The sequence below is a fragment of the Microcebus murinus genome, chromosome 12 (genome assembly GCF_040939455.1).
Source record: "Microcebus murinus isolate Inina chromosome 12, M.murinus_Inina_mat1.0, whole genome shotgun sequence".
NCBI lineage: Eukaryota > Metazoa > Chordata > Mammalia > Primates > Cheirogaleidae > Microcebus > Microcebus murinus.
In genome coordinates this window covers 92,809,325-92,822,798 of record NC_134115.1, presented here as the reverse complement: position 1 = coordinate 92,822,798, position 13,474 = coordinate 92,809,325, and the positions used below count along the sequence as shown (strand labels likewise).

At 52.8% G+C, this 13,474-nt stretch overlaps 1 protein-coding gene across 3 annotated transcripts; it reads left to right on the top strand.

Annotated features, from left to right (window-relative positions):
- The first annotated feature begins 298 nt into the window (after positions 1–298).
- GLT6D1 (glycosyltransferase 6 domain containing 1) lies at positions 299–12,727 on the top strand. Of its 3 annotated transcripts, none has more exons than XM_020289558.2 (7): positions 299–483; positions 673–795; positions 3,321–3,542; positions 3,643–3,722; positions 6,366–6,407; positions 10,845–10,982; positions 11,744–12,727. In XM_020289558.2, exons 4-7 carry the CDS (start codon positions 3,649–3,651, stop codon positions 12,441–12,443), a joined length of 954 nt encoding a protein of 317 aa, XP_020145147.1. In that variant the 5' UTR covers positions 299–483; positions 673–795; positions 3,321–3,542; positions 3,643–3,648; the 3' UTR covers positions 12,444–12,727. The 3 variants fall into 3 exon arrangements, with proteins under 3 accessions (XP_020145147.1, XP_012637543.1, XP_012637544.1); XM_012782089.2 differs by having other exon boundaries at positions 3,316–3,542; XM_012782090.2 differs by having other exon boundaries at positions 673–809; positions 3,316–3,542.
- Positions 12,728–13,474: the final 747 nt, after the last annotated feature.

Here is a 13,474-nt window from a genome sequence, read left to right as displayed (position 1 = left end):
GAGGGTGGGAGTAGACACAGCCACGGGGGAAGGTGTAAGAGGACCCCAGGCCCACAGTGGCTGGCAGTGGCCGTCCCCGGCTGGGCCCGCACCTAGGACCAGCTTCCCCCGGTGCCCTGGAGGTGCCACCCAAGGACCCTGCCAGGTGAGGCCGCAGGTGCAGGGTGTTTGCTGCCGGTCAGTTCCTGCCTGCGTCTCCTGCGCACCTGCCCCCCAGGCTCCTGCAGGGACTTCCCAGACAATGGGCAGAACCTGCGGGCAGGTGCGTCATTATGACGCTGGCAAGGTCCACGGAGCCCGGTGATGTCACCACCCACAGAAGACTCCGGGACCAGGGTCTTTGATCCAGACCCGAAGACATGCTGCTCGGGAAGTGCCTGTCCTCCTGGGCCGAGGCCGGCCGGCCCTCCTAGTCCCCCTGACCCAAGATACGGGGGCCCTTGCTGAGGGACAGAGCACAGCTCGCAGGCCGCAGTAAATCGGGTAGGGTCATCCCCTGGCCTTGACCTCTGGCAGGCAGACGGTGCTCAGAGGTGCAGCCAGGAACGTGCCAGGGGGACGCCAGGGAGGAGGGCGTGCCGCCGAGGGGGCTGGCGGATGGCCCTGTCTTCACCCCTCCTGTGGCATTTTGGATGATCCTGAATTTAAAAGGTGGTCGATTTCAAATTGCAGGAGCGCAAAACCGTGCCCGGCTGAAGCTCGCCCGGGACGGCCTCACACGGAGCACTGCCTGCTAGGGATGGGACGTGGGCCACGACCGTGATGCCCACCTTCCCAGTGGCCACGTTATAAAAGGTGAAAAAAAAACAGTGAGCAGATTCTCATCGTTTATTTTTATTTAACACGGTTTATGCAGACTGCACTCCCCAGACTCAGCATTTCGACACACAGTCAACGTGTTATATTCGAGATTCACAGGGCCGCAGGGCAGAGAGACAGAATCACCGAGGCTGTAATTATCAAAAAGAGTTTTATTGTCTAGCTCGAGCTAGGGTCCGAGCCCCCAGAGTGCAGCGCAGTGGTCTCATCTCCGGGCAGGGACCTTCCTTTGTATATTAGTCCCTTTTTTATAACTCAGTTGTTTATACACTGGTCATGCATCCGCCCCACAGAGATTCTTACTTCATGCTGCCCCTGATACGCTCTAACCTGTTCTCGCATCTAGCTGAAGGACCCCAGTTGCCGCATTCCTTTGTCTTTTTCTTCTGCATCCCATAATGTACTCATAATGCCTTGCGGTTAGCAAACAAGCAGTAAACAGAAGCTAGAAGGTGTCCATTGTACTTACAGTGTAGTATCGTACTAACGTAAAATTATCAGCGAGCTGTTTAGATTCTATTCTCTCATGCAGTGTGTCCCCGAGACCCAGTATGTTATGCACACTTGCGGCCCCTACGTCCCAGGCTGCGGGTGCCTAACCCTAACCCTAACACTCTAACCCTAACCCTCTAACTCTAACCCTAACCCTCTAACCCTAACCCTAACGATCTAACCCTAACCCTAACCCTCTAACCCTAACCCTAACTCTCTAACCCTAACCCTAACCCTCTAACCCTAACCCTACCCTCTAACCCTAACCCTAACCCTCTAACCCCAACCATAACCCTCTAACCCTAACCCTAGCCCTAACCCACTAACCCTAACCCTAACCCTCTAACCCTAACCCTCTAACCCTAACCCTCTAACCCTAACCCTCTAACCCTAACCCTAACCCTCTAACCCTAACCCTCTAACCCTAACCCACTAACCCTAACCCTAACCCGCTAACCCTAACCCTCTAACCCTAACCCTCTAACTCTAACCCGAAACCTCTAACCCTAACCCTCTAACCCTAACCCTAACCCTCTAACACTAACCCTAACCCTCTAACCCTAACCCTCTAACCATAACCCACTAACCCTAACCCTAACCCAATAACCCTAACCCTAACCCTCTAACCCCAACCCTAACCCTCTAACCCTAACCCTAACCCTAACCCACTAACCCTAACCCTAACCCTCTAACCCTAACCCTCTAACCTTAACCCTCTAACCCTAACCTTAACCCTCTAACCCTAACCCTCTAACCCTAACCCTAACCCTCTAACCCTAACCCTCTAACCCTAACCCACTAACCCTAACCCTAACCCTCTAACTCTAACACGAACCCTCTAACCCTAACCCTCTAACCCTAACCCTAACCCTAACCCTAAGCCTCTAACCCTAACCCTAACCCTCTAACCCTAACCCTCTAACCATAACCCACTAACCTTAACCCTAACTCTAAACCTCTAACACTAACCCTAACCCTCTAACCCCAACCCTAACCCTCTAACCCTAACCCTAACCCTAACCCTAACCCACTAACCCTAACCCTAACCCTCTAACCCTAACCCTCTAACCCTAACCCTCTAACCCTAACCCTAACCCTCTAACCCTAATCCTCTAACCCTAACCCACTAACCCTAACCCTAACCCTCTAACCCTAACCCTAACCCTCTAACCCTAACCCTAACCCTCTAACCCTAACCCTAACCCTCTAACCCTCTAACCCTAACCCTAACCCCCTAACCCTAACCCTAACCCTAACCCTAACCCTAACCCTAACCCTCTAACCCTAACCCTAACCCACTGTGGCTGGTGGCTGCCACGCCGACCAGTGCAGAACCGATGCCTGCGTACAGACCTGAGCTACCAGAGAGCCCCGATGTCTTCAGCACAAAACTCAGAGGCGCTGCCCGCAGGCCGTCCACACACAAGCACGCAAAACTCCTGCGCCAGCTCAGGGTGCTGGCTGAGCCAGAAAGTCCGTTTTAGAGCTTAACGCCTTCCACTGAGACTTCACTCCCTGCTGGCGAGCCCCTACCTTTGAGAACACTCACACACTTTTATTTTTTATTTTTTTTTGAGACAGAGTCTCACTCTATTATCCGGGCTAGAGTGCCGTGGTGTCAGCCTAGCTCACAGCAACCTCAAATTCCTGGGCTCAAGCGATCCTCCTGCCTCAGCCTCCCGAGTAGCTGAGACTACAGGCATGTGCTACCATGCCCGGCTAATTTTTTCTACATATTTTTATGTTGGCCAATTAATTTCTATTTTTAGTAGACACGAGGGAATCTCACTCTTGCTCAGGCTGGTCTCGAACCCCTGACCTCGAGCGATCCTCCCTCCTCGGCCTCCCAGAGCACTAGGATGACAGGCGTGAGCCACCGCGCCCGGCCTACACTCACACGCTCTTAGACTAGTGTGATCCTGGGACAAATTACCCGTCTTACTATCTCTGTGAGGAAGAAAAGATGAAAAGTCAACTTGGGGGCCAAAATTCGTTCTCTCCCAGTGCAGGAAGTCGCCCTCGCCAGGACCTCGTTCCATGTTCACAGTCAGTGAGTTTCTCCCGCCTGGCCGAGGTCTGCTTGGCAGGCTCACGGGCACCAGACACTCGGAGGGCACCCGCCCGGCCTCGGGGAGCAGCCCGCACCGTGGGACCTTGAGGCAGAGCTGACGCTACCCCCGCACACCCTGGGCATCTCCCAAAGGCTGAAGGTTCTAGAAGCACGCCCTTAGGTTGGAGTCCTAATGCCTATCCATTAATCTGTTGTTAGAAGGTCACAAAGTCGTGGTTTTTTTACTGCTGAAAGTCTACTTTTTTCTCCCTTTTCCCCAGGAGACAATGAATTATAAAAGAAGGATGCTGTTACTGATCTCGTCTACTTTATTGCTGATCTTGGTGGACCGTCATTTCAGGTGAGTATGAAATATTGATGAATCGTCATGACCTTTAGCAATTGGCAGAGATGACCTACACCACTGAGTTTTGTCCAGAGATATTAATAACTGTCTCTAAATTAATCAGGAGTTACCTGCTGTTTCTGGGACAAAGCAAAGGAGATATATATATATATTTTTTTTTTTTTTTTCTTTTTTGCGACAAGGTCTCACTCTGTTGCCTGGGCTAGAGTGCCGTGGCGTCAGGCTCGCTCACGGCAACCTCAAACTCCTGGGCTCAAACGATCCTCCTGCCTCAGCCTCCCGAGTAGCTGGGACTACAGGCACATGCCACCATGCCTGGCGAATTTTTTCTGTATATTTTTAGTCGGCCAATTAATTTCTTTCTATTTTTAGTAGATACGGGGTCTCGCTCTTGCTCAGGCTGGTTTCAAACTCCTGACCTTGAGTGATCCTCCCGCCTCGGCCTCCCACAGTGCTGGGATTACAGGCGTGAGCCGCTGCGCCTGGCCAAGGATATATATTTTAATTCTTTGGTTTTAAACATGCAACAATGATTAATCTTCCCGGTGCCGGTCTCTGACCTGGGTGTGGGGACAAGGAGTGCCCACAGCCCCTGCCTCTCGAGCTCTGCGTGCTGGTGGGGCAGGCTGAGAACAGACAGACGTGAAATGCAATGCCAAGGGTATCGTGCTTTGTAGCATAAATGCCGTAGAAAATAAAGCAAGGTGAGAATGCTATTTTAGATAAATTATGAGCTTTCTCGAAGTTCCATCTTCGTGTCTAATGTAGACAAGACTGAAATCAGCCTGCTCTCTCTCTCTCTCTCTCTCACACACACACACACACACACACACACACATGTGTGCCGGAGGGTGAATCTGCCAACCTGCGAAACAACGCTCTCTAGAGAAATTCAAATTCTTCCTCCCACCTGACGGTCTCCTATGTAAATAAGCAAGGCAGTCTTTCCGGACGCTGTTTGAAGAGTAGCTGTATTGTGAGGGATAACGCCTCCAACAACCAAGCCTTTGCCCAGCACGTACCTGATAGGGGACTTACCTCGAAAATATGCAAACCGCCTTTACATCTCAACAAGAAGGAAACGAACGACCCAGTTTCAAAAAACGGGTGAAAGAACCGGGACAGACACCTCTTACCCTGGAGAGGACACAGGTGGAAAATGTCAACGGAAAAAAGCCAAACTCTGCAAAATAATTTTAAAGAGATTTATTCTGAGCCAAATTTGAGGACCATGACCCGGAGCCACTGCCAAGAGGCCTTGGGCAAGTGGACTCGCTGTGGCTGGGTTACAGTTTGGTTTTTATGCATTTTAGAGACAAGGGTTACGGGTAAAGCCATCAATCAATATGTGGGAGGCAGACATTGGTTTGGCCCAAAAAGGAGGGCCATCTCGAAGCGGGGGCTTACAGGTTATAGGTGGGTTTAAAGATTCTTTAGATTGTAATTGGCTAAAGACATGGAGCTTTGTCTAAAGACTTGGAATGGTCTCTCTTTGCCCCTCCTTTTACTGGCCATGCTGTGATGACGGGTCCGGTCATCATCTGTGGTGTACGTAATCCTATATCTTGCTCTTGCCCAATAATCCTATCTTTCTCTCCTCAGTGAACCTCATTTTCGAGCTTGCCTAACTTTGGCGTGTCTGGTCATTCTTTGGCCATGAGCGCGCCAGGAACAGACATTCCAAACTGAAACCTAACACTTGCAAGACATCTGCCCTTCCACCTAAGCTTTGAATCCCACCCTCTCTTCCCCCGGAATCTCACATCATCAGTTATTCCTTCTCTATGTCAATTTTTTTTTTTAACATTTCCCCATCTACTGGCTTCTTCCCGTTGACGTTGACCAGGTGCCTCCCAGCTTCAGGGAAAGCAGCTGATCTTTGGCTCTACTCACTCCCCTCCAGGTATCCTGCATCCTCTTTCCACAGGCAACCTTATCAAACCACCGAAGTTATTTTCCTTTACTCTTTCTATTCCCCTACTACAGTTATCTTTAGCTCACTCTGTCCTCTGCTTTAAGTATATCCCAGAAACAGTCCTCAAATAAAAATAATAAAAATAAAGACTTGGAATGTTTTAACATAAACTGTCTACCAGAGGTAAGCCACCATTTGTTGCATAAATTGAGGACCTGCAGGTTTGTCTTGCATACCCTTAGGCCTGTTAATGGGTTACAAAGGAAGTCCCCAAGGAGGGAGGGGGGCATGATGAGGCCTGTCTGACCTCCCTCCTCTTAGGATATTCCTTTGGCCACGAGGGGGTCCATTCAGTCAGCCGGTGGGGGGTAGTGGTGGTGGTGGTGAGCATTTTAGTTCACAAAAATAAGATGTAAAAAGATGCTTGGCACGCACCATTCCTCATGAGGGAATCACAGACTAAAACAATGGGGTGACGCCACATCCTCCGTGGAACGGCCAGCATCTAGCAATGTAACGTCCGAACACCCATTGCTGCTGGGGACACAGCCGGGGCCTGGCCCCGGGCCTGGGGGCTTCCTGCTCGAGGCTGCCCTCCCCACTTTGTCCCTGGGTAGAGGGCCAGCGCCAGACAGCGCCCGCGCGGCCGGACGGCACTCAGCCAGTGAGTGCTGAGCGCGACGGTGCCTCGAAATAACCTGATATCCTCCCTTTGTACCTAGGAAGCAAGAAGAACTTCAGCTCTCAGACTGGTTCACACCCAGGTGAGAATGAAAGGCTGTCATGTGCATGCAGAAATGATAGGTCTCAGTTTGAGGTGATAAGTCCCCCCCCCCCACACACACACACACACACGCGCCAAGTTACAGCTGTCCTGGGAGGTTCCAGAATTGGAGTTCTTGTTTTCAAGGCTCCTCTATACAAACCTAGGGTCTGGGCCGGGCGCGGTGGCTCACGCCTGTAATCCTGGCACTCTGGGAGGCCGAGGCGGGCGGATTGCTCGAGGTCAGGAGTTCAAAACCAGCCTGAGCGAGACCCCGTCTCTACTAAAAATAGAAAGAAATCAATTGACAAACTAAAAATATATATATATAAAATTAGCCGGGCATGGTGGCGCGTGCCTGTAGTCCCAGCTACTCGGGAGGCTGAGGCAGGAGGATTGCTTTAAGACCAGGAGTTTGAGGTTGCTGTGAGCTAGGCTGACGCCACATCACTCACTCTAGCCTGGGCAACAAAGCGAGACTCTGTCTCTAAAAAAAAAACACCTAGGGTCTGTTTATGGAGAACCGGGCAATGGCGATGGTTATGGAGAAGCTGACACACCCTGCCTGGCTGAACTCTCCTGGTGTGGTCAGTGAACGAGAATCTCTTTGGAAATAGCACGAAAATGCCACAGGGAGGACTCTTGATTTTGGAGCCCAGCCGGGGTGGCGGTTTATCCTTTGTTATGGTGGTAGTGTTCTGTGTGGTGTGGACCACAATATTCAACCACTTCCCTAAGGGGTTTACAATTGTTTATAGTTGGGGGCTATTGTAAACGAAGTCCTGGCGAATAACCTCGAACATGTTTTTGTACACCCATGTGTGGGAAACATTCTGAAAATGGGGTCAGTAGGTCAGAGTGTGTAGCCATTTAAACTTTTGATGTGGAGTTAAAACTGTGAAATTTCCCTTTAATAACTGTGCCCTGGCCGGGCGCGGTGGCTCACGCCTGTAATCCTAGCTCTCTGGGAGGCTGAGGCGGGCGGATTGCTCAAGGTCAGGAGTTTGAAATCAGCCTGAGCAAGAGCGAGACCCCGTCTCTACTATAAATAGAAAGAAATTAATTGGCCAACTAATATATATAGAAAAAATTAGCCGGGCATGGTGGCGTGTGCCTATAGTCCCAGCTACTCGGGAGGCTGAGGCAGGAGGATTGCTTGAGCCCAGGAGTTTGAGGTTGCTGTGAGCTCGGCTGACGCCACAGCACTCACTCTAGCCTGGGCAACAAAGCGAGACTCTGTCAAAAAAAAAACAACAAAAAACTGTGCCCTTTTATTTCCTCACCTGCAGCCGCTAAGCTAAAGTATCATCGAGGCTTCTATTCTGGGCGTAACTGCTGGTTAGAATATCTCAATTCAGTTTGCATTTCTATCATTGTTACTGTTCGAACATCTTTTTATGTGTTTACCATTCATTTCGCATTTTGCACATTCCTGTTTCCCCGGTGTATTTCCAACAGACCCCTGGGGACACAGAATCAGACTGGCCGTAACCGGTCATTGCTTGTCCGAGTAACACCTGCTCTGGGTGCTCATGTTTGTTTGCGTGTTTTTAATGAGACAGAAACCGGAACCTTCCACACTCACCACGGCCCATCCTGAACCCTGGCGATCGGGAGAATGATCCTGGTTGGTCACACTCCCGCTTTCCGGCTTATACAATTCTATCCCGTCTATGTTATTCTGGAAAGGCCCATTTAAAAATGTTGGTGGCTCATGACTCTAGCAAGAGGATCTCCTGCTTAGAGTCTCCTGGGACTCGCCTCATCCCTTAATGCAAGCGTCTTCAAACCACGACCCTCGGGCCACATGCAGGTGTTTTTTGCCCATTTGTGTTTTTTTTGTTTGTTTGTTTTGGTTTTTTTTGCTTCAAAATAAGATATGTGCAGTGTGCACAGGAATTTCTTCATAGTAATTTTTTAAACTGTAGTCCAGCCCTCCGACGGTCTGAGGGACAGAGAACTGGCCCCTGTTTAAAAAGTTTGAGGACCCCTGCCTTAACGAAACGTTGCTAAGATTCACCCAGATTTTGCGTGTCGCCGCAACTCATCTGACAGCTGTGTGACCAATCCGGTGTGGAGCTACCCCAGCTTATTTCCCACTGTCCGGCTCACGGTATTTCGGTTCTTTTTGCTATCATGGATAGTGCTGCTACAGACACCCTCAGCATTCTCGTCGTAAGAGAGAGCGAGATTTGGGTGCGGTCAGAGCCGTGGGCTGTCGGTGCCTGTGGGTGCCCAGCGTGGGAGACAGAGCCCGTCTCAGCCTGGCCAGGCTGCTGTGACAGAGCACCGCGGACAGACCGGGTGTCTCTTTGTAACAACAGGAATTTATTTCTCACGGTTCTGGAGGCTGGAGGTCCAAGGTCAGGTGCCGGCGGGGTCACCGTCTGGTGAGAACTCCCTTCCCGGCCGGCAGACAGCCGCCTTCCTGCTGCGTCCTCAGGTGGCAGAGAGAGAGAGAGAGAGGGCGTGAGCGCTCCTTCGATACGGGCGCTAACCCCACCCCGAGGGCTCCAGCCTCACGACCTCATTAACTCCCGAAGGCCCCACCTCTAAATGCCGTCACAGCGAGGATTAGGGTTTCAGCATACAGATTTTGGGGGGGGGGATGTTCCCAAGTAGTGTGCCGGTGTGAATTCCCAAAGGTCTCCCCGTTCTTTGATGCCGGAGCTGCCAAAAGAGCGGACATAAGAAGTATCTCTTGAGTTGTATCAGGAAAAATGACGGAGAAGGATCTCTACTATTCCCTAGTCCATCAAACCCATGAGAAAACGGGCAGTAACAGTCAGAATCACCGTTGCCAGAGCTCTGGGAATTAGCTGAAGGCTTGCAGCAATCTGGGGGCCCCGTGCTGAGCTGGATCTCAGTGAGGATGGCGGGATTTTCAGCATTTTAACTTGTATCTTCTATATAGACAATCGAGTGATCTGCCGGTAGGGACAGCATTATGTTTCCCTTTCCGATCTGCTGCCTTTTATTTCATTTTTCTTGTCTTATTGCAGTGGCTACAACTTGCATTACTGTGTTAGAATGTCTCATCTTCCTGATTGTAGGGAGAAAGCTCTCACTCTTGCACCGTTTAGTACGTTGGTGTTTTTGCAGGTGTTCTTTACCAAGTTGAAGCGACTCCCCTCTATTCCTGTTTGCTCCTGAGAGATTCTATCACAGATTGGGTATTGGACTCTGTATCATGCTTTCTCTGCATCATGGGGCGTGGACACGCGACTGTTCTCTAGCTTTTTTTTTTTTTTCTTTGAGACAGAGTTTCATTTTGTTGCCTAGGCTAGAGTGAGTGCCGTGGTGTCAGCCTAGCTCACAGCAACCTCAAACTCCTGGCTCAAGCGATCCTCCTGCCTCAGCCTCCCGAGTAGCTGGGACTACAGGCATTTGCCACCATGTCCGGCTAATTTTATATATATATATTAGTTGGCCAATTAATTTCTTTCTATTTATAGTAGAGACGGGGTCTCGCTCTTGCTCAGGCTGGTTTCGAACTCCTGACCTGGAGTAATCCGCCCGCCTCAGCCTCCCAGAGTGCTAGGGTTACAGGCGTGAGCCACTGCGCCTGGCCTGTTCTCTAGCTTTTGACCTGGCTGTTTCCACAGATTGATTTTCATGTGTGTGGAACTGGTCTTGCATAATTTGAATACTGTTGTTGTTGTTTTATTATTATTTTTATTTTGTGAGACAGAGTCTCACTCTGTTGCTTAGGCTAGAGTGCCGTGGCATCAGCCTAGCTCACAGCAACCTCAGACTCCTGAGCTCAAGCGATCCTCAGCCTCCCGAGTAGCTGGGACTACAGGCGTGTGCCACCATGCCTGGCTAATTTTTTTCTATATATTTTTAGTTGGCCAATTAATTTCTTTTTATTTTTTAGTAGAGACGGGGGTCTCGCTCTTGCTCAGGCTGGTTTCGAACTCCTGACCTTGAGGGATCCTCCCTCCTCAGCCTCCCAGAGAGCCAGGATCACAGGTGTGAGCCACCCTGCCCGGCCAAGTTTTATTATCATTATTGAAAGCAAATTCTCTCCCTTTTTGGACTCGTCTTCTCATTTCTGCTGTACCGCACGGGTGGCTGAAGGTGTGAGGGAGAAGGTGAGAAAGGGCACTCCTAGAAACGTCCGGGAAAAGGGGAGGGAGAGAAAGAAAGAGGGAAAACAACGGGATCGCTAGGGAGGCAGCGTCGGGCCCAGCCCTGGCTCCGGGAGACGCCGGGGCAGGGCCAGCTCTGGGCCACCTCGTTCTGAGCCGCGGTGAAAGCTCAGCAGACACAGTAGCTCCTGGGCTCACAGGGACATCGCCAGGGGGGACGAGTGATCTAGAGCTCAGACGCGGGTCCTGCCCGCGGAGGCGGCTGCTCTCCACGCGGTGGGTAGGGGTGGCCGCCGCTGCCTTCCCGAAGCCACCCCCGTCTGCCTCAATTCTTGCTTGCTCCGCAGTAATCGCTTTGATGTCATCACGACCACGGACTGGCTGGCTCCGGTCATATGGGACGGGACTTTCGACAGAGAGGCCCTGGAGAAGCATTACAGAGGGCGGAACATCACCGTGGGCCTGGCTGTCTTTGCTACCAGCAGGTGGGTGCCGCTGGCCTCTGCCTTTTTTATTTAGGGAACATGGGGACATACACACCGGGGGCCCTTCCACCTTTGGGCAAGGCGCCGTAACCAACGGCAACCATGGCCGTGCTCTCCCTAGGCAGAGTCTGCTGCCGCTGTTTTCTCCGCCCCTTGGGAACCTGCCGACTGATGCCCGAGGACTCTCGCTCCGTTTCCTCACGCATGTCAGCGGTCCCCAGCTGCCGGGGCCACGCCCAGGCCTGCGGGGGCCACGATCTCACGCACCGGGAATTCTTTTTCCTTTTTTTTTTCTTAGAGTCTCGCTCTGTCGCCCGGACTAGAGTGCCGTGGCGTCAGCCTAGCTCACAGCAACCTCCAACTCCTGGGCTCAAGCGATCCTCCTGCCTCAGCCTCCCGAGTAGCTGGGACTACAGGCATGCACCACCATGCCCGGCTCATTTTTTCTATATATTTTTAGCTGGCCAATTAATGTCTTTCTATTTCTAGTAGAGACGGGGGTCTCGCTCTTGCTCAGGCTGGTCTGGAACTCCTGACCTCGAGCGATCCTCCCGCCTGGGCCTCCCAGAGTGCAGGGATGACAGGCGTGAGCCACCGCGCCCGGCCTCACCGGGAACTCTCTGGCCTCCCGGGGCCTGTTCCGGCCGGCCGGGCAGTGCGTTCCGTTCCTCGGCGTCCCCTCTCCCGGGAAAGTAAGTGGGGACTGGCGAGCCTCTCTCTCTCTCTCTCTCTCGCTCCCTCCGTGCGCCGTTTCTTCGCAGGGTCTCAGAGAAGTACGTGAGGACCTTCCTGCTGTCGGCGAACAGGCACTTCATGCCGGGCCACAGAGTGATCTTCTACGTCCTGGCGGGCGCCCTCTTCAACCGGCCGGACGTGGTGCTGGGCCCGCGGCGCTCGCTCCGGGTGCTGCCGGTGGGCAGGGAGAGCTGGTGGTTCGACGCGAACCTGGTGCACATGAGGAGCCTGGGGGAGTACATCGTGGGCCGCATCCAGGCCGAGGTGGACTTCCTCTTCAGCATGACGCCCAACCAGGTGTTCCAGCACGAGTTCGGGGTGGAGGCGCTGGGCGCGTCCGTGGCCCAGCTCCACCCCTGGTGGTACTTCAGAGACGCCAAGGACTTCCCCTACGAGCGGAAGCCCGGCTCGGCGGCCTACATCCCCTTTGGGCAGGGGGACTTCTACTACGACGGCTCCCTGGTGGGCGGCACGCCCCTCCACGTCCTCAGCTTCATCGAGAAGTACCTGTACGGGGCCACCCACGACGTCCAGAAGGGGCTCAACAGCACCTACGAAAAGCACCTGAACAAATACTTCTTCCTGCACAAGCCCACCACGGTGCTGTCGCCCGAGTACAACTGGGACGCCGCCTTCTACCCGCCGGCCCAGGTGCACTACGTGCGGGTGGTGCACCACTCGGGGAGGAAGCTGGACGACCCGCCCGGGTTTCGCGAGGACTGGTAGGCGCGCCCCGGCGGGCGGCGGGGGACGACGCGCCTCCTCACCCTGCGTCTCCCAGAGGCGAGAGAACCCACGCCCTTCCGAAACGCACGCCCCTTCCTCCCGCGGGCCGCGAGCCGCCCAGGCCAGCCAGTGCCGGGCAGAGCGGCAGCGCCCCTGCGCCTGACGCCACTGTGTACACGCCGTGGGCAGCGTGGGGGTACTTCCCGCGTGGAAGGGACTTTATTTTTTTATTTAACGTTCACAGCGTGGGAAAGTGCTGATATGCGAAGGGGGAAAATAAATCTTAGCTCCTCTGCAAACAAACGTGCAGCCGGCTTCACAGCGTTGGGGGGGCGAGGGGGACGGCCGCGCCCTTGTGTCCCCCTGCGCTGTGCACCCAGTGAGTCCACAGAGGGATCCAGCAGGCACTCATCTTAGTGGGGTTTTTTTAGACATTGTCTCTCTGCTAGAGTGCCGTGGCGTCAGCCTAGCTCACAGCAACCTCACACTCCTGGGCTCAAGCGATCCTCCTGCCTCAGCCTCCCGAGTAGCTGGGACTACAGGCATGCGCCACCATGCCTAATTTTGTCTATAAATATTTTAGTTGGCCAATTAATTTTCTTTCTATTTTAGTAGAGACGGGGTCTTGCTCTTGCTCAGGCTGGTTTTGAACTCCTGACCTCGAGCAATCCTCCCACCTCGGCCTCCCAGAGTGCTAGGATTACAGGCGTGAGCCACCTCGTCCGGTCCTCCTAACCTGCCCTTTTTTGTTTTGTTTTGTTTTTTGAGACAGAGTCTCACTTTGTTGCCCAGGCTAGAGTGAGTGCCGTGGCGTCAGCCTAGCTCACAGCAACCTCAAGCTCCTGGGCTCAAGCGATCCCCCTGCCTCAGCCTCCCGAGTAGCTGGGACTACAGGCGAGTACCACCATGCTCAGCTAATTTTGTCTCTCTATATATTAGTTGGCCAATTAATTTTCTTTCTATTTTTTAGTAGAGATGGAGTCTTGCTCTTGCTCAGGCTGGTTTTGAACTCCCGACCTTAAGTGATCCTC